The 20,084-nt window shown below is 30.5% G+C and overlaps 1 protein-coding gene across 1 annotated transcript in view; it reads right to left on the bottom strand.

Annotated features, from left to right (window-relative positions):
• Positions 1-1,214: 1,214 nt before the first annotated feature.
• The window catches only part of LOC145255690 (ceramide glucosyltransferase-like), a 320,637-nt gene continuing 301,767 nt past the window's right edge, over positions 1,215-20,084 (bottom strand). Inside the window, exons 4-9 of the mRNA XM_080114256.1 lie at positions 18,554-18,655; positions 16,217-16,329; positions 15,181-15,359; positions 11,513-11,599; positions 9,823-10,012; positions 1,215-3,870 (exon numbers count right to left, since the gene is read on the bottom strand). Of these exons, the coding sequence (XP_079970382.1) occupies positions 3,706-3,870; positions 9,823-10,012; positions 11,513-11,599; positions 15,181-15,359; positions 16,217-16,329; positions 18,554-18,655 (836 nt within the window). The 3' untranslated portion in view covers positions 1,215-3,705. The remainder of the gene's footprint in view (positions 3,871-9,822; positions 10,013-11,512; positions 11,600-15,180; positions 15,360-16,216; positions 16,330-18,553; positions 18,656-20,084) is intronic.

Raw genomic sequence — 20,084 nt, forward strand, 5'->3', positions numbered from 1 at the left:
ACATGGAGTTTAAAAAATTAATTTTTTTTTTTTTCCAGAAGAAATAGCTGAAGCAAAATAAAAGTATAGAATTACTAGTTAGCAGAAAACCGTAAACTTTGAAAATTGCATTTTTATGATGATAGCCATTTGAAATTAATTCCAACTTGAACAAAGTATTTTCTGAAAAGAACCAAATAGAATCATATTTCATTTTGAATATGTTGCAGCAATCTAACTGATGTACCAGAATCAAATATTAATTTTGTAGGAAGAAATCTATCATCAGCATCATATGAAATACACCCAAATAAAGATCAGGCGAGACATAAGAAAATTTAAAAATAAGAAAATTTTTACAAACATTTCCCCAACAAAACCGGCTTCGAAACCTAGTAGGTGATGCCCTTTTCTCTTCCCGCAACCTCTTTCCCCACAGAGATGTTGCAAACCTGTCTTTGCTGTATCATTATTTTCATGGCAAATGCTCGACTGAACTCCAATCTATGGTTCTCCTTGCCAAATTTTCACAAAAAAAACACCCGACTAGCTACAACCACTATAAACGATTTTCCCTACTACCTGTGCCTAAATCTAAATGCAGATTCCATGAACAAAGCTTCCTTCCAAGAACTGCCTGCCTGTGGAACACTGTTCCACTGTCCTGCTTCCCAGTTGAATACAACATGGTAACTTTCAAATCCAATATAAACAAGTTCTCATTGAAACGTCCCCATAAATAATCAAGTTCTACCCAATTTACACCATTCACAAATACTACACTGTACCACCTTACATGCATTAATCCTTATCCTCGAATGGACTTCAGACCTTGATAGGTGGTGACTATAAAGTAAACAAATATATGTTATATTATCCTTCTAGTTAGGTAACGCTTGACAGCCTTACTTGTTTCTAATAGAATTTGTGCATGTTAATTTCCTGTGTTTACATGCAATGATTTTTCCTGCCTGTGTTGACCTCTTAAGAAATTTACAACCCCTCCCCCCTTTTTTTGTAATTTCTGATTGTGCTGTTTGGAAGGGGGAGGGGGTTGAGTTAATCATATGCAAAGAAAGTTGGGTGGGGTAAAAAAATGAAAATCAAGTCCTGTTCATAGGTCCTTCATAAAGGAAAATGGCATAGATCAAGCAGGAAATGCTACGGAAGATTAAGTAGGCATTTGATTTTTTTATTATTAAAAAAAAAAAAACACAAATGAATAAAATAAAATAAACTCTTTAAAAAAAATTTTATTCCAAATTTTCTTCTTTCAATACAAAAATTTATTTCTAAAAATGTCCATTTTTTTGTTGTTTTTCAAAATTTGTTAAATTAAACAAATTGTCTCCTTACCCAACTTAAAGAAAATGCTGGGTCTTATACAGAATTCAACTTAAGAAAAAATACAGAAAAATCTTTGATGTATATATCCTCAGAGAAAAAAATTTCATATTCTAAAAATCTTGTAATTCAGATTTTTTAATATAGAAAATCATATATTTTTACAATTTTTAGCGATTAATAATAGTATATTGTAGCTCAAGACTGATTTTAAAATCTCAATAAATCGAATTGAGTTAGCTCCCTTCATTAAACTTGATGCTGCAAGACTCACCATTCTCACTGTCAAAATTTGATTTTTTTCTGTTTAAAAATTAAAATTACTTGATCAATTTACATGATTTTTGGAATATGACATTTTCATTTTGTGACAGGTACATATATCATAAAAAAATTTCTACATTTTTGTTGTTTAATTAGGTTGAATTCTGGATTTACACTAAAATAATAATTATTCACCTCACTTCGTCAAAAGAGAAGTCAGGAGGAGAAAAAAGTTATGGGACATATATCATTTATAATATAAACATTTTTCAATATTGACATACGTTTCATCTTAACCTAGACTCATTCAGCGTGGCTGTACCACCAGTGACAGGATTCGAACATCAGACTTAAGTCATCTTTGACTTCTATCAAACATTGCTGCTCCCACCCACCCTACCCGACAGTCACTGAGACAGCTATACGATGAAAAAATAGAAATATTCCTATTATTACTCATTTAACAGTCATTCTCCATAGAGTGTTCAATCAAGGGGAGGAAAACTAATTCTACTGATCTGACATTGTCCGAGATCCATTATGTTCAATTTATAACCGTGTGATTTTGTTATGTTCAATATATAAAGTTAAAATTGAACCTGGTTTTGATTTGATAAGAACGAAGCAAGACATAAGAATGAATTGGTCAATAATTTATCAGCGTCTGAATTACAAATGAAACTTTGCTTTTGTTTGTATAAAAAAAAAAGAAAAGAAATGAGAAAAAGTAAATAATGATAACTCTTATTAAAACCAAAAATAAAAGTTATTCCTCTTACATGATTTTTCCTTTTAAGGTGACTGTACAAATTTTTATGTCAGAAAATTGCCACTGAGTATTTGCTTTTATTATTTTCAATAAATTGTAATGTAATTGTTGCAAATAACATGGTACAACAATAACAAATGAAAGTTGGCTCGTCAGAAACAAAATTTAGTTTGTAAGCTTCACTGCTATTTTGGTTGAACTTTATTTTATGCTAGATTAGATATGTGTTAGAGAGGAGGGGGGATTGAAGAATGGGGTGAGAGATTTTGTTTCTCATTTTACGTTTGCCTAGTCATAATTTTCTAAATGCATAATTTTTTCTGTTATTACTTCTTTAAAAGATTAATTTATTTTTTCTCTACTGTTGGAAACCGTTTGAGGTTAAAAGAACAGTAGAGGGGGAGCAATTTTTCGGAGGGAGGAGGGTCTTGCTCCCCTTCCCCTCATTGCTGTAAGAATCTAATATATTTCTTTTTAAATATAGTTTTTAAAACTGTGTCTTTATTTAATATATTTTTTAAAGATAAAAAAAAAATGTAACAAAATATGTGGTGACAAAGGATTCAAATTATTTGTTTGTTTTTTTTTGGTTTTTTACATATTCTTTCCTTTTTAGCAGAAAATGATAAAGATATAAACAGAGAAAACAGGGAATTCAGTTTCATGCCTTTTTATATAAATGACATTTTTTTTTTAAATTTTTTTCAGAGATCACTGTGTGTGGGAGAGAAAGGGGTGGGACACATACATAAATCGACACACATACACACACACACAAAAAAAAATTTCCTCAAACATACATAAGAAAGACATTCATGCCCATACATATCTATGTATCGCAATGCTTAAATAAAAATAAATGATTTCTTTCCTTCTTTTTCAATAATTCTTGGAAGGTAAGGTGGGGTGGGGTGAGACAATTATGTTGGTAATGATCCCATCGAGTTTAAACAGCCACTGGAGCCTGGTAAAATCCAATGAAGGAAGTTAGCAGAAGAGATAGAGACAGAAAAGTTGATAATTTCCTTCCACATTTTGGGCCACTAGTGGTCAACCGATCATCTGATCATCATCATCGTCATCGTCGCAGGCACAAACCAACATTAAAATCGTCATAAAAATCTGGAATATCTCCAGCATTCAGATCTCAAAGGTCAGTGCAGGACGGATCACCAGTGCCAGACCCCACCCATCCCCATTTATTTTTGAGTGAACAGGGATTTTTTTTTTATTTGTTTTGTTTTTTGGCGAGGGGAGGTTGATTTCAAAGAAAAAAAAAAAAGAAGTTTTTTTGTTTATTTTGTTTTTCTTCTGCAAAAAACAGATTTCTCACAGCAACACCTTCCCTACTACACCACTTCTTCGGCAATCCCCCCCCAGCGAACCTTATATCGTCGGTTCCGCCATACTATAGTCCAATCACGGTGTGACTGTATTGTTAGATAAAACGTCATCACTTCTCGTAAAAGCCAGCAGACGAGGAATTCAAACTTGGACATTGTGAGTGAATCGTTCTGCAAAAGAAAACAAGTCAGAGGTTAATGACAAAGAACATTCATTTGCTTTAAAAATAAATGAAACAAAAACGTTTAGTTTGAGAATTTTTTAGATGAGGATCAATAATTTGTATCTTTTCGACTATTGCTCTCATCATTGATTACAGACAAAGTCACAATTAAAAAAACAACAAACGCCACTGTTCAGTTTCGAAAGAGGACAGGTATTCCCTGTAGAGGTGGTTGGATGTGTAATTGTGAGGTAAGGGTTGCACAATCTCCAGCCACACCTGCCCTTAATCAGCACTGCTTGGTCCAGTGGTAAGGAGAAGTCCAGGACAACTGGAAACAATGCCGAGATAAGCAGAGAGCACATACAGCACCTGGAATTCCAAAATGGTCACCCATTTTAGTACTGACCCGGCTCAATATTGCTTAACTTTGGTAATCTGACAGGAACCGGTGTGTCAACATTATGCCATACTTATATATATATATATATATATATATATATATATATACATAAATTAGTTATGTGCAAAATGAATGCAGATGCTCAAATGTATAAACATTTTTACCCCTCCCTTTACTTAAAAATTCACCAAAACTCAGGAAATTGACCAATTTTAATGAAATTTTCAGTATTTATGAAATAATGATCAAAAAATCTAACGAACCCATTAGTTTTATTTAAATCATAGTGAAAATGTATTATTTTGTTTAATTAAAAAACACATTTACTAAAGTTATGGTTTTCAGTAGTAAAAAAAAAAATGCATGAATTTATTTTTGCTTTTTTATGAAAATAAAATATCGTAAATTATAACTAAAAGAAAAATATATAATTTTTACAGGAACGTTACGAAAAAAAAAAGCCCCTAAAGTCCATATTAATGAATTTGATATAACTAAAAGAAAAATTAATTTCTCAAACTATCAATATTATCATTGAATTAAGCATTATTTTTTTTAATATCTTCACACAAAAAAATTATCATTACAAAAAATATTTCTATTTGGTTTTTTTTTTAGGTTTCGCATGATTTTGACATGCGAGATTCTAATATTTTCCTTGCTTGCATGAATGTGAAACTTTCAGCGTAACATAATTTTTATATAATCTTGAAAAATAAAAAGAAAACAATTCTGATTTAAAAGCAGCAACATAGAAAAATAATTAAATTATAAATCGTAAAAATTCTACAAACGTTCATGATAGGAATGTACAGATGCATGGCTGGGAAAAAAAGACAAACAGTACTCCCTACCCACCATTAACTACCTGACATCATTTTCAGACATCCTTTCGACTGTCTGAGATTTTCAGATTCCGTATAATCCATGTGACAAGGACTTGGTTTTGTTTTGGTTGAACAAAGAGAGAATCTCTTGCTTTTGGGGACTAATTAAGCTATTTTTTTGTTCAAATAAGATGGGTTTTTTTTAAAATTTAATTCAATATCTTAGGACATTACTTTAGTAATTATCTTTGAAATAGACCCAGAAAACTAATACTTATCTTTCAAAGGATTTTTACAATGAATTTATTTAACTTCAAAATTTAGCTGAATTTGTTAGCTCACCGTGAAAACATTTTTCATAAATTTATTTTTCATGTGTACAAATATTTTTTTTCTTTTTGGAAATTAACTTTAGTTTTTAATCTTCCAAATACAATCAAAAAGTAGTCGGAAACCTACAAAAGAATTATGATAAAATGGCTTTCAAAACTAGGTTCCCCCATCTTTATTCCACCATTTTTGCTTGTACCTAAATTAATAATAATTATAAATAGTGTTTCATGCTTATGCAATCAGCACTGTAGGATCACAATTCCTGCCAGCCAAGCAATTCAAACAAAGACACAAAGTCACCTTTGACTCCATTTGCTAAGCCTTCATCTCTGGGCTACCAAACAATTGCCATGAGAATAAACGAAATTAACAACTAATAAATGCTCAATTTGGGCGCAGATATTAGACAATCCAGTGTTCGAACGATGGAAATCATGAACATTACATATATAAGATCTGTGTTTTTTTTGTTTTGTTTTTTATTAGTGATATTAGCAGTTTTGAAATGCTTTTTGTATTTAATTTAGCTTCCTTAGCGACGAGGGAGTTACCTTCCCGTTTGTTTTGCTTCTTTTGACGGAACATTTTTTATGAGGTACCTTCAATAAGTTTCCAGACTTTTTTTTGTATGAGCACTTTCATTGATAGTGCACACATGGAACTCTAGTCTGCTTCAAAGTAATCTCCTCTGGCTGCAATGCACTTGTACCATTTTAACAACTGGAAGGCCCCATGAAAGTCCTCATGTGAGCGTGTCAATGACTCGCCACATTTTAATTTTTAAATATTTTTATGTACATAAAAGATATGCATGGTCACTTGTTTCAAACTATCATCTACCGTCAGCATGTCAGACTTTTTTACAAGGATCAAACCCATAACTACATAATTAGCAATCTGGCGTTTTACCACTGAGCCACGATGCCTTGTCAGATTTGATGCACGATTTTATCACTTAAATATAGGATTTTTTTTTTTTATTAGAAATATTATCAATCTTGAAACACTGCTTTTTGTATTTAATTTCACTTCGTAAGTGATGATCGAGTTCATATATATATAATAAAAAAAAAAAAATAAAAATAAAAAAAGTTTTTAAATATTTTTTTCATCATATTATTTTGTATTCCTGCACGTCACCAATTGAAAACGAATAAAGAAAAGTTATAAGCTTTTATACTTTTTGTATTCTTTTTTATACATTTCCATTCATATATATATTTTTTTTTTTTACAAAGGCATCACCACATTATCAAGACCAAGAGGCCACTCAAGGATAAGGGTTAAAGAGTGTACAGTAGAAATTGGACATTATAGTAATCATTAGTAATGAAAATTTGGTAAAGTTGATAACTTATATGGAACGGCTCATCAAGAACTTATTTACATTAGACTTGAAGACAACCATATTGTAGTCAGCCGGAAAGCAGGAAAACGGAAGACAATTCCACAGGCGTGCAGTTCTAAGAAAAAAGCTTTGTTCATGGAATCTACATTTAGGTTTAGGCACAGATAAAGAGTGGGGGGAATTATTGATAGTGTTTACAGCTAGACGAGTGTTTCTTGTGAAAGTTTGGCGAGGGGGGACCATAGATTGAAGCTCATTCGAACACTTTCCATGAAAATAACGATACATCAGAGACAAACTCGCAACATCTCTTCTGTGAGATAAAGGTTGCAAGGAAGAGAAAAGGACATCTCCTACGAGGCTACGAAGTCTATTTTGAACTCTATCAAAGCAGGCCAAGTCCTTTCTAGCAGCTCCTGCCCAGATGTGGCAACAGTATTCCATCCTTGGACGTACCTGGCTCTTATATAGATAGAGAATAGCATCAGCAGTGAGATATCTACTGGATCGATAGAAAGATCCCACCATTTTTCCAGCGGCCTTGGCAACAGATTTGATGTACGTATTCCATTTAAGATCAGGAGTAATGGTCAAGCCAAGAAGTTTGTCAAAACTTGAGGCCTCCTGAAGACGAGAGCCATTCATTTCAATTGATGTCAGATGTGGATCAGAATGTTGATGATGTAAAGAGAGAAGCTTGGTTTTAGATGCATTAAAAGTAACCAGCCATTCTTTACCCCATTGTACTACGTGCTCAAGATCAGAGGAGAGAGAATTGGAGAGAACTTGGTCGTTTACTGTCTTAAATGTGCTACCATAAATGGTAGTGTCGTCAGCATAGATGTCTACAAATGATGTAAGGATGTGATTTGGACGATCATTAATGTAGATCAGGAAAAGAGTTGAAGTAGTGATGTTTACTTATAAGTAATTAGATTATACATTTACAAACAAAAATAGATTTTAGGCTCCCAAAATTCATACTAGAATTGCCCATAAGGGCCTGTGGCATAGTGGATAAAGCACTTGGTAAAATTCAGTTATACGTTACACTCTTCTGGAGGTTGAAGTGTGAACGACACTTAAAATTATGAATTATTTAGCACTTCTATCCAGTCATGGCTGACAGGACAAGAGCATGCTACCTCTGTGGATTAAATAAAGGGTCCCATTCGAAATTCCTTGCAGATTTTAGAGTTTAACTAGATATACCTAAAGAAGATGAGAAGTTATATCAACTTAGTCACGATGAGAGCAATATATTTGAATAATACAAAAATATTTTTTTTAGATGTGGATCAATTATTTGGATTATTTTACACAATCTAACAACTAAGAATTTAAAAAAATATACATTTCTGCATGGAACAAGAACATGGGGTGCTTATTTAGCTTGGCACTTACGCTGATAAACAAAAATGAAAAAAAACTTTTACCGTGTACCTATTTGTCAGAGAATGAAGATAGCATATTCCAAAATTCACAAAAATTGATCAAGTACTTTTTTTTCTGAAAAAACAACTTTGCCGTTTTTTTCGATAAGTGAACGCCAAAGCCATTTTAATATTCTTCAAATTTTGTTTTTAACTTTTATAAAATGGCCCTTCTAAAATAATGTTTTCATTATTTTAAAATTTTATGTTTTGAAAATTAAAAAATACACATTATGTTAATAAATTATTATTGGTTTTAAATCTTACATTTTGGTTGTCTTTCCAACATAAAAAAAAAAAAAAAAAAAAAAAAAAAAAAAAAGATTGGAATGAAAGGTGGTTATCTGCCTTTGATTTTACCATCACCAGTACTTTTTACATCCCCTCCTTATGGGCATGGAGTGAAATTTGATTTTCTTAAATGATAAAAGACTAATTGATCAAATTACATGAATTTTTTAATATTTCATCTTCGTTCCGTGACTGGTACATACATCATACAGACATTTCTGTATTTTCTTTATTTGGAATTGCTGCCAATTCCAAATAAGTGCCAATCTAAATAAACACTGACCATGGATTAAATGAAATTTCATACAAATTCCTAAGTTCAAAAATGTACCTAAAGAAGGTTCAGGGTTACATCAGTCAAAACGTTGCAAAATTAACGAAAATGAGAACAGCAATCTAAAGAATCTTAATGACACTTTTATATATTTAAAAAAATAAAAAAAATTAAAAAAAACATTCATGGATACCAGCTCTTCATAGGATGAAAGAACTGTGTTGGTTGGTTATTTTTGTTTTACGGCATATCAACCATTTTCGGGTTATTTAATGTTGAATCCAGTAATTTGGGAAAAGGTTTTTATTCTTCAAGTTCTTTATGTTTTCAAATATTCATTCATGGTGTTTAATTTTGATTGTATAATAGAAAAAAAAAAGTTTTTGTGTTTGACTTTGCAGAACATGATTGAGTTTTGCAAAAGGAATGGTAAAAAACAATAACATCAATGTTTGGTCCATTTTTGGCCAGAAAGCAATTATCTTCACACAGCTTGATCTGGTAGAACCAGATGTCCCAACAAGAATTACTCCTCTGGGCCAAAGTGGATCTGGGAGCAATGTTAACTAAGACGCAACTCCACATTCCCTCTCACTAAATATCTTTTAAGCTCATACACAGGACCAATAACCGTATTAAAAAATTAAACTGATTTCATTGATGCCTTAAAGTCTACTTTCATTGGTCTGGGCTCTAACAATGGTGAAACCATCAGAGCACATTTCTGTTAAATCTGTTGAAAAAAGAATCAGATTCAAAATTTTCCTTTTTTTTTTTTTTTTTTTTTTTTCCAACTGTTTACTATTAATATAAAAGTCCAGCTTGATTCTATTGTGTTATGAATAATATTAAAAGACTGTCAGCTACTGCAACTTATGAATTGTCAAAGTTGTGCTTCTGTGTCAGAAGAGAAGGTCTTACTCCTATGCAGAGGTGCATTTAAGGATGATTCAAAGATCAAAAGTTTTGGGTTTTTTTTTTAATTCTTGAGTAAAAGAAACAAAACAAAAAACAAACAAAAGAGATTGGAAAAAGAAAAAAAAGACTTACTTCAACAATTTGCATTAAAATATAATCAAGAAGAAACCAAACTAGAACATGAAGTAGAAAGAAAGCCATGGGGCTGATGTCAAAGAGATATTCAGCTGCTAAAGAGGCAAGGATCCCAAGCATCATGCATTCCGATAACGGTTCTAGGATGATAAACATTGGAATCATAGATGTGCGCAACTGAGACCATCTGAAATGAAAATTGGGGAAACAGTCAGAAACAAATATGTTTTTAGATCGATCATAATCAAATATATCATAAGAATTTATCACTCATGATAAATGGGAAAAGAGAGGGAAAGGGGGCATAAAAAAAAAAACTTTTAAACTGTCAAATAACAAGTCATATCTATTTCTTTTTTTTAATTCTTCATAAAAAATCCAAAGTTTATGAAGCTTTTTACATCCAATCATTTTATGGTTGGTTCAATTAATTTAATGATCAAAGACTACTGTAAGAATTAAAACTAGTTTTAAAAAATCATATTTAAAAGTAATAATTTGGTAAAAATAAAAATTTGAAAATTAAAAAAAAAAGTGAAAGAAAAATGTAAAAATAAAAAAATCCTTGGCAATAAGTAGATTTTCTTTTTTAATGGGAGCATTAAAAAAACCTTTAAACTGTCGAATAGAAAGTCATTTCTGGTTTTTAAATTCTTAGCAAATTCTCATGCATTAAAAAAATTGAGCATTTTGGAAACTCTTTACATCCCATCATTTCATAACAAGTTGGTTCTATTAATTTTAATAAGAAAATCTTATTTCAAAGAAAATAATAATTCAGTAAAAATGAAATTACAAAAAATTTTTTTTTTTAAAGCATGGTTAAAAGAAAAGAAAAAATGCCAAAGATAAATGAATATTAAAAAAAAAAAAATCCCAGGAAACATCACAGAAATACAGTTTTCTTTTGTTATATAAAAGTTTTCTATCTCCAATTTTAATGAAAAACAATTTCTATATATTTTGGAACTCGTTAGATGAAGATTAATAATTTGGATCATTTGAATTACTACTCTCATTTCATACAAAATCCACCCGAAAAAGTTGATTACATCGGATGAAATATTTGGAAATTAGTACCCATAATGAGAGAAGTAATCTGAATAATCCAAATAATACTATTTTCACACAATAATCATAGTTGTCGTTCTTCTAAATCAACACCTATAACATCGGCAATACACAGGCTTTACTTCAAAGGGAGATAACTCATTCAAATTAAGAATTTTGTATTAAACAAGAATTAGATGACAATTTTTTTTATTTCAATGATAATTTAAAGTTTTAACTAAATTTTAACAAATTATTAATAGAAATTTTAATTAAAAATGCTTAAAAACAAAGCAAAATACATATATTTGCTATAAAATCAAATTATCACCTAAATTTTTTTTTACATTTCATTAAATTGTGACCTATTACAAAAAAAACATTTGTTTCAATGTAAAAAAATCCACCATTAAATTTCTATAAGTTTTTGCTAGTCATCTGTTATTTTTCATTGTAAGCATAGAGAAATATATACAAGCCATTAAATAACAGTTACTGAATTGAGCTAGTTTACAATTTTTTGCTGAAAATTTTCATACGTTTAAAACTAAAATAAAAAATGAATAAATGTCCGATATGTTTTATTTTAAATGTTAGTTGACATTTTTCTTTCATAAATTGGGCTACTTGTACAAACCTAATGAGTCGTTTATGAAATTCTGCAATGGAATATGAGCCGGAGTTTTGCATTCCTGGTTGACTGCAAATGACCGTCTGGTAACCTCTGCAGAAAAAGAGAGAGAGAGAAAGAGAAGAAAGAGAATTTTAAATATATATGCAAAATACTAAATGCATATTTTATAAAGAATAACATGGTAAACTCTTAAGACACTCTTAACCTTTTGTCTAGGAGCAATGTGTAGTATCTGTTTTAATATTATATTCATCGTTTTTGTCTTCAGTGAAAGAGCAAATTATTCTTGAATAAAAGAATTTTTATTTTTGTCCCATTCCAGAAATTTTCCCCACATTCAAAACCGACCTTGCGTCTTAATCTGCCCTTGTGGCATGTAAATAACGAACGTGTTAGGAAAATAAGAAACATAAAATTTTGAATAAAATCCGTTAACTCCCAGAACTTAAATGATCTGTTTCGGACTGCTTCCTTTTTCACAAAGAGGTATTTAATTTAAAATACTGATTTATTCAACTATTCAAGATGTATTAAACTCATGAAATACTGAACATGTTGTCTTTACCAAGACTGAATGGTTGAAGGTGTTATTGGAAATATTATTTCATAAAAGAATGACAGATATGAACAGGGTTAGGGTTTAGCGTTAGGGTCATAAAATATGCTTAAATATATTTTAATCCATGCAGATTTCATAATTATAAACCAATTCTCTATTGTTCCAAAGTTTAAAAAAAAAAAAAAAAATGACTTTGGCATCATCAGCTAACATTAAATATAAAACATTTAGCACTCCAGCCGTGTCTCCTAACGACGTGGCTATTGAGAGATAGGGAAGAAAGATTTAATATTAAACAACTTGATGAAATTTATTGAATTTGGGCATGTGCAAAAAAATGTTTAAAAATGTCGATAAGTTGAAATGAACATTTTGCATTTCAAGTTGCCGATATATGTCTGCACATATTATTTATCCATCCAAACAAAGATTTCACTCGTTATAAATCATCCTTGATGTATAATTACTATTTCTTGTTAATTCGTGTTATGTGACCAGTAGTTGAAGAATTTATAAGTTAAATATTTTAACATAGACGCACATACATCTACTGTATTATTTATAAATATCACATCTCTGAATGATCCTGGCATAACTAATTAAAATAATTTATTCATCAACAGTCATCTTCCAGGATGATACACTGAATCCAATGTTTCAGTAATTCAGTGGCTTTTCATAGAACAATCAAATTACATGGTACTAACAAGGAGACCTGACATTGCCTGGAATTGAATGATGATCAACGAATCTTTCACACTCCCATATTTTTTATTGTTACTGAAATCGACCATTTTTCAATTAAATCGATTGATTGCCTGCTCTAGTTGGGGACCCATTCCACACAGTGACTTAGTTCACAATATATTGTACTCTACATGCACTGTAGAGAACCTACTGTCGATTTTAGAAAAAATCTTTTATATAAAAATGTCTGGAATTAAAGTTTAAAACGCTTCAGTTTATTATGCTTCACTTGTGCCCTAAACAGAAACATTCATTTCAAATGTGCCCCTGTCATATCAAAGAACCTACTATTGATTTTATATGCCTGGCCTTACTGCTTGTATGGTGATAATAGCTTAAATTTAAGTTTAAAATAAAAAGTTAAGTATCATGGTGCAATTATGGTTTAAATAGAAACATTCATTTCAAATGCACCTCTGTCATATCAAAGAACCTACTGTTGGTTTTATACATCAGGTCTTTCGGTTTGTGTGGCAATAAAACTTCTCAAATGCACTTGTGGTGTTAGGCTGTGTAAGGTTTGATCAAAATCGCCTGTTCTTTCTTTCATCAAATTATTTCAATTATGGATCATCGATACTTATCAAAGACCTTCCGATAGAAAAACTATCTAAGAACACTGCCATGCACATAAACTCCATGTGAAATTTCATAAAAATCAACTTAGCCATTTTGGAGTCCATAGAGAACGAACACACACACAAAGTTCTTTTTATATAATAGCAGAGATAGAAATGATTTTCATTATGTTGTCTTTACCAAGACTGAATGGTTGAAGGTGTTATTGGAAATATTATTTCATAAAAGAATGACAGATATGAAACCCAGGTGTGTGGAGGGAGGGATCAGCAGAAAAAAGAAAACGGAAATGTGGAATTTAAATGTTACTTGCACACATTCAAAGTGCCAATCTCATTATAATACAGTATGAACAGAGATTCTTCCAGAAATTTGGGCCATCATACTCCTACCTCAATTCACTTTTGTGCACAACCAATGCAAAACAGGAAAGTGTCACACAAATTAGCAAAACATTTTCCCCAGTGTAATATGTGCAGGAGTTCCTTCCAAAATTGAGCTCATTATTGAAACCATTTTTATGGATAGAGAAGATTTATACACATTTTTGTTCACAGGTTATTTCAACATAAAATGAATAGTTGGTTCTACTTATAAATTATTCCCAAATTTTATCAAACTGGAGCAGTTGATTAAGAAATAATTCAAGCAATTGCAAGAGTATTTTGGTTTCGATAAGTTCTTTCCAGTGCTTTTTAGAAGTGTTGGTTGAATAGGAGTTCTTCTTGCAGTTTGGATCATCATTATGACCTTATTACAGCTACAAGATATTTAGATCTTTATTCAGAATTCCTTCTATATTAAAAAACAAAAATAAAGAAAACTATGTATGATGTACGTGCATGTGACAAAACCAAAACTATATCATATTCCAAAAATCATATAAATTGATCAAATAGTTTTATTTCTAAATAAGAAAATCAAATTTTATGAGTAACAGGAGTGACTGTCTTGTATCTCCATTTTGAAAATCTCATGAAACAGATAACTCAACAATAATTCAAACTTGCAAGATTTTTGTTGTAATGCCTACAAACTTGCATTAATTGCTTAAAAATGATTTTCTTTATAAAAATAAAACTACTTGATCAATTTAGTGATTTTTGGAATGCGTTATGGTGTTTAGTAAGATAGTGTTGACAGATCGATTTTTTAAGTGTGTAGTTTTAAGTGAAAACAACAGTACTTACTTGTCATGTCGAAAATAGTAATATATCCAAATATTATGAAAATTCATCAAGTGGAACAACTGCTATTGTGTTTTAAGTTAAAAAAAAAAAATCTATCACTATGGCCCACACACCCCTAAAAATATGTCAGCACTTTAAGTTGTGATAAGGGAGATAAGTATATACTGTATTCGCAATCATCAAGGTGTTTACATCTGAGGAAATGCAACCTGCCCCTCCCATTTTCCATAAAAATTACCTTTACCTATAAATAATTTTCTATTCAATGAATTTTTGTAACTATTTTTCGACACACTTAAGTATTGTTGTTTTTGTTTAAAATTAGATATTTAACAAAAAAAAAAAAAAAAAAAAAAAAAATCGATCCGTCAACTATCTTAACAAGCACATACAATATTTTTGTTTTGCCATGCGTATGTACATTAGATTTTTTTTTTTCTTTAATTTATTTTTTTGTGCTTTTAATACATAAGTGAATTCTGGACAAGAACCAGTATTTATCTACATTTCTGTTTACTGCACAAGTTGACTGGTGAAAGGATGTAATAAAAGGCGAGAGGGAGGGATAGACGTGTGGTTTACTGGTTGTTACTCACTTTTCTCGAATCGCTTCAGCAAAGAAGTAATCCTCTGCCAGGTACTTTCCAAACGCTGACATGCCTCCAGCCTGGTCAATCAGGTCTTTCCTCATCAGGCACGACATACCTGTGGTGCAGTTGATGCCTATAGAATTTGCACTCAAATACACCCGAGACTGCTGAGTGCCAAAAAAAACCTGAAAAAAGAAAAAAAAAATCATTTAGAGAAGTCAGAATAAGTTTTACCAAACAGGAAAAATTTTTTTTAATTTTTTAAAACTATTGTCCATCTTCAACAAGGTATATTGCCACTTGCACACAAGCAACTACTATTTGGGATCATGTTTAAGAAACTGTGGAGAGTTGAGCAGCAAGATGCCTGTTCACATTACATTTAAATTTCTGTATGTTAGTACTGTCAGGAAAGCAGGAAACTGTCCGCTGAGGAAAAAAAAAACTATTAGAGTAGAAGACTTTCTGGCATCTAGGGATATCAATAGTGAAGAGGGTCTAATTCATAGTAGTTCATTATGTCTCAATAGCAATGTGCCTTTTTTGGAGTAAACTAAAGTAAAAAGAAAATAAACAAGCCAAGCATGCGGGGTACACCTCCACGAGTGAAAAATTCACTTTCACTATGACTAATGATTGCACAAAATTTTTTTTTTAATTCAAAGAGTGGTTATTAAAAAAAAGTGCAAATAAACAAACGGACAAACAATTTTAGGGCAATTTTGCTCCTATAATGGCCTCTTGCAGGGCAACCAGAGTTATCCCGGAAAATCCATTCTGGAAAAAATTTACTTTCACCATGACTAATGTTTGTGCAAAATTTTTTTTTTTTAAATCCAACGCATGGATATTGATAAAAGTGCAAACAAACGAACGGACGAATGGGTGTGAATTACTAGATCCAATCCCTCCTCTGTGCGGGGACCAATTAAAAATTAAAATTTTTAAAAAGCAGAGGGGGAGAGGTAAGAAGAGGAAGGTGCTATTTAATAAAATACTGACCTGATGGGTCAGAATTTATTTTGTTCAAAGTTAAAATTACCTTTTCATAGACAGAAGCAAATCCCTTTCTGTTACAGCAGTAAGGCATTTGATGAACCAAGCCAACTTTTTCTGTGAGGGCAGATACCATATCTAATAAGGTGTCTGGGTTCACTAGAACAAATGAATTGAAAAAAAAAAAAAAATGATCAACAAAAATAAAAAATGAATAAATCAACAACTAAAATAATATTTTTTTATATGAATAAATACAGTTTTGATATGTTTTAAACTTGTCTTCATTTGGGTTAATATGTTTCCACTATTGTATTCTCTGCTTACGTTCTAAAGACATCTTTTTGAATATAAAGCTACCAACATTTATTCACCAAGGTAGAGATGGTGGCAACATAGTAGTTTCAGAACTACCAGACTAAACATTAAGTTTCTTTAATGAAGATAGGGGTTGTAGAGTACTTAATTCAACAGGCCTCATATCCCACATATTCTGACACTGCTGGTATCAAAGATTAACTGAATTTTCAATGTATATTTCTACCTAAAATATATTAAAAAGATTGTGTTTTTAGTGCTTTTTTTTTTTTTTTTTTAGTTAATTTCAAAAGAAATTCAAAACTAGTCCTTCTACAACTGTTCAAAGTCAATTTATTTCAAAACATGTATTTATATAAAGTATATATATATATATATATATATTTATTTCAAAACGTATTTATATAAAGTATATATATATATATATATATATATATATATATACACACACACACACACACACATTATGTATTTGTATGTACAAGATTCACTCATAAACCAATTAACCGATTATGAGTTTTGGAACATAGCTAATAGATATAAAGTGTCTCAAATGTAGGCTATATTTAGCTTCATTGACTTCTATACAAAGGAGGTAAAAAGGGGTGGAACCCCCTTATGAAAAGTATGATACCAACGATTTTTGTGAAATTTTACCAATAGATATTAAACATCAATAAATCTTTCAAATTTCAGTTTCTTTTAACTATTTTTAAAGGTAATAATATAGGCACAACATTTCATTTGGAAGTCGAAATATTTCAGATTTGTATTGAATTTTACCTATAATCATTAAGCAAGATTTGATGAATTTCAAATTTTCTTAAAATCCTTTAAATGTAAGCCTTAAATTTGAAACATTTTCAAAAATGAAATCCTATAATGAATTTGGATTAAAAATTGGTTTGGTTGTTTTGTTTTACGGCATATCAACCCTTTTCAGGTTAATTAATGCCGAATCCAGTTATTTTGGAAATAGTATTCATGTTGCATCCAGTTATTTTGTAGAAGGTCTTTATTCTTCAAGCTTTTTGTATCTTTAATCGCTAGTTTGTAGTGTTTGGTTTGGTTGTTTTATAGTGGATTTTAACATTTTTGTTCCTTGCCCTGCGGAACATGAGTTTTGCAATGGAAGAGGGAAAAGGGTAACAGTATTAATGTTTGGTACATTTTAAGTTAGAAAACCAGTCAGGAAAGTCGGGTGATAGAAAGACAAAAGGGAAATGGGAAGAAGGAAAAAGGGGATAAAGGTGGGTTGTTGTTTTTTTGGTTTTGCAGAACATAAGTTTTGCAAAAAGAAGTAGAAGAACAAAACGCATCAATGTTAAGTGCATTTCATTTCAGGAAGCGAATATCTAAAGACAGCCGGATCTGGTAACACCAGGATTAAAAATAGAATAAGGATTCTAGTCATAAGGTTTTGTATCATTACTCGATTTTAATCTGTGTAAGGGAACATGAAAGTGACGAAAAAAAAAAAAAAAAGTTTTTTTTCCCAATGAGATTTTATTTAAAAAATATTTATGCAATATTTTTAAATATATTTATCAAATGTTTTTTGTTTGATAGAAAAGAATAGAGAGATAGAAAAGAATAGAGGAATAGAAACGAATAGAGAGATAGAAAAGAATAGAGAGATAGAAAAGAATAGAGAGATAGAAAAGAATAGAGAGATAGAAAAGAATAGAGAGATAGAAAAGAATAGAGAGATAGAAAAGAATAGAGAGATAGAAAAGAATAGAGAGATAGAAAAGAATAGAGGAATAGAAAAGAATAGAGGAATAGAAAAGAATAGAGGAATAGAAAAGAATAGAGGAATAGAAATAGTTTTCAAGTTGAAACCAAGTTATGTTACCTGAATATATTGCTTACCCTAAAATGATTGATTTTTGTTTGACAGATGTTTTTTATGTACACAAACACTATTAGCACCCTTCCTTACATCCCCAACTAAAATGTCCATGTGCACAGGTGTCTCTGAATGAAGGCAAAGCCAAATTATTTCCCAGTCTAGCGCAGAAACCTTCAAAAGAATAAAAACTAAATAATAAAGCATTCTGCTCACTTCTCATGCCGCTGTCATTGATTGCTACGAGTTCGTATTTTGCCGCCTCGTAAGCACGCACCATGTTGTTGATTTTGCCATTGGGCCCCACATTTTTGGAACCTGTTGAGAAGAAATGTGCAATATTAAAATAAGAAAAAAAAAAAAAACAAAGTTTCAATAAAAATCAGTTTTATCTTAAAATTTCTCAAATTTATTTTTTTTTAAAACACAAACAACTTTTTCATGGAAATTTCGTTCTTATATAAATCGATCATAAACAACTTTTTCATGGAAATTTCGTTCTTATATAAATCGATCATAAACAACTTTTTCATGGAAATTTCGTTCTTATATAAATCGATCATAAACAACTTTTTCATGGAAATTTCGTTCTTATATAAATCGATCATAAACAACTTTTTCATGGAAATTTCGTTCTTATATAAATCGATCATAAACAACTTTTTCATGGAAATTTCGTTCTTATATAAATCGATAATAACTTTTTCATGGAAATTTCTTTTTTATATAAATCGATCATAACTTTTTCATGGAAATTTCGTTCGTTCTTATATAAATCGATCATAACTTTTTCATGGAAATTTCGTTCTTATATAAATCGATCATAACTTTTTCATGGAAATTTCTTTTTTATATAAATCGATCATAACTTTTTCATGGAAATTTCTTTTTTATATAAATCGATCATAACTTTTTCATGGAAATTTCTTTTTTATATAAATCGATCATAACTTTTTCATGGAAATTTCTTTTTTATATAAATCGATCATAACTTTTTCATGGAAATTTCGTTCTTATATAAATCGATCATAACTTTTTCATGGAAATTTCGTTCTTATATAAATCGATCCCATTTTTTAATTTTTGAGATGAGGATTCTTTTATTCTCCTTGGAAGTATCTTGGCAAACTCGGGAATCTGCACAAAATTCTGAATGAAACTCTTTGATTAAATAAAAGGTTCCATTCAAAATTCTGTGCAAATTGCCGAGTTCGACAAGACACACCTGAAGAAGGTTACATTGATCGAAACGTCATAAAAATAACTCAAAATGAGACTAGCAGTCAGCAGAATTCAAATAAAATAATCAAATCAAAAATAACACTGCATGCACATTTTAGTAAACCTAAAATTATTACGATAGGAGCTTATGTAAATTTAATGTAACCACTTTTAGTAACACTAACCCATTTGGCATTATAGTCAAGTGTCAGTTGATGAATCAGGAGACTATGGTTCAATCCTTGGTAGAGTTATACCGTAGACTTAAAAAAAAAAAAAAAAAAAAAAAAAAACGGGGCTTGATGCCACTTTGCTTAAACACTCAGCATTATAAAGTGATGGTAATGGGTAAATGGGGGATTCCTGGGAAATCTTGCCGTTTTATGATGTTCACATTTTTATCACTTTATTTACTTCAAACTCTAAAAATATATAATGTATATTATTATTTACTAATTCATTTGAAAGTATATTCATTTCCAAACAAAACCGTGATATTTTGAAAACTTAAAGTGCTTTGATTTTT

Source organism: Euprymna scolopes, chromosome 31, assembly GCF_053919585.1.
Source record: "Euprymna scolopes isolate OS-2025 chromosome 31, ASM5391958v1, whole genome shotgun sequence".
Taxonomy (NCBI): Eukaryota; Metazoa; Mollusca; class Cephalopoda; order Sepiida; family Sepiolidae; genus Euprymna; species Euprymna scolopes.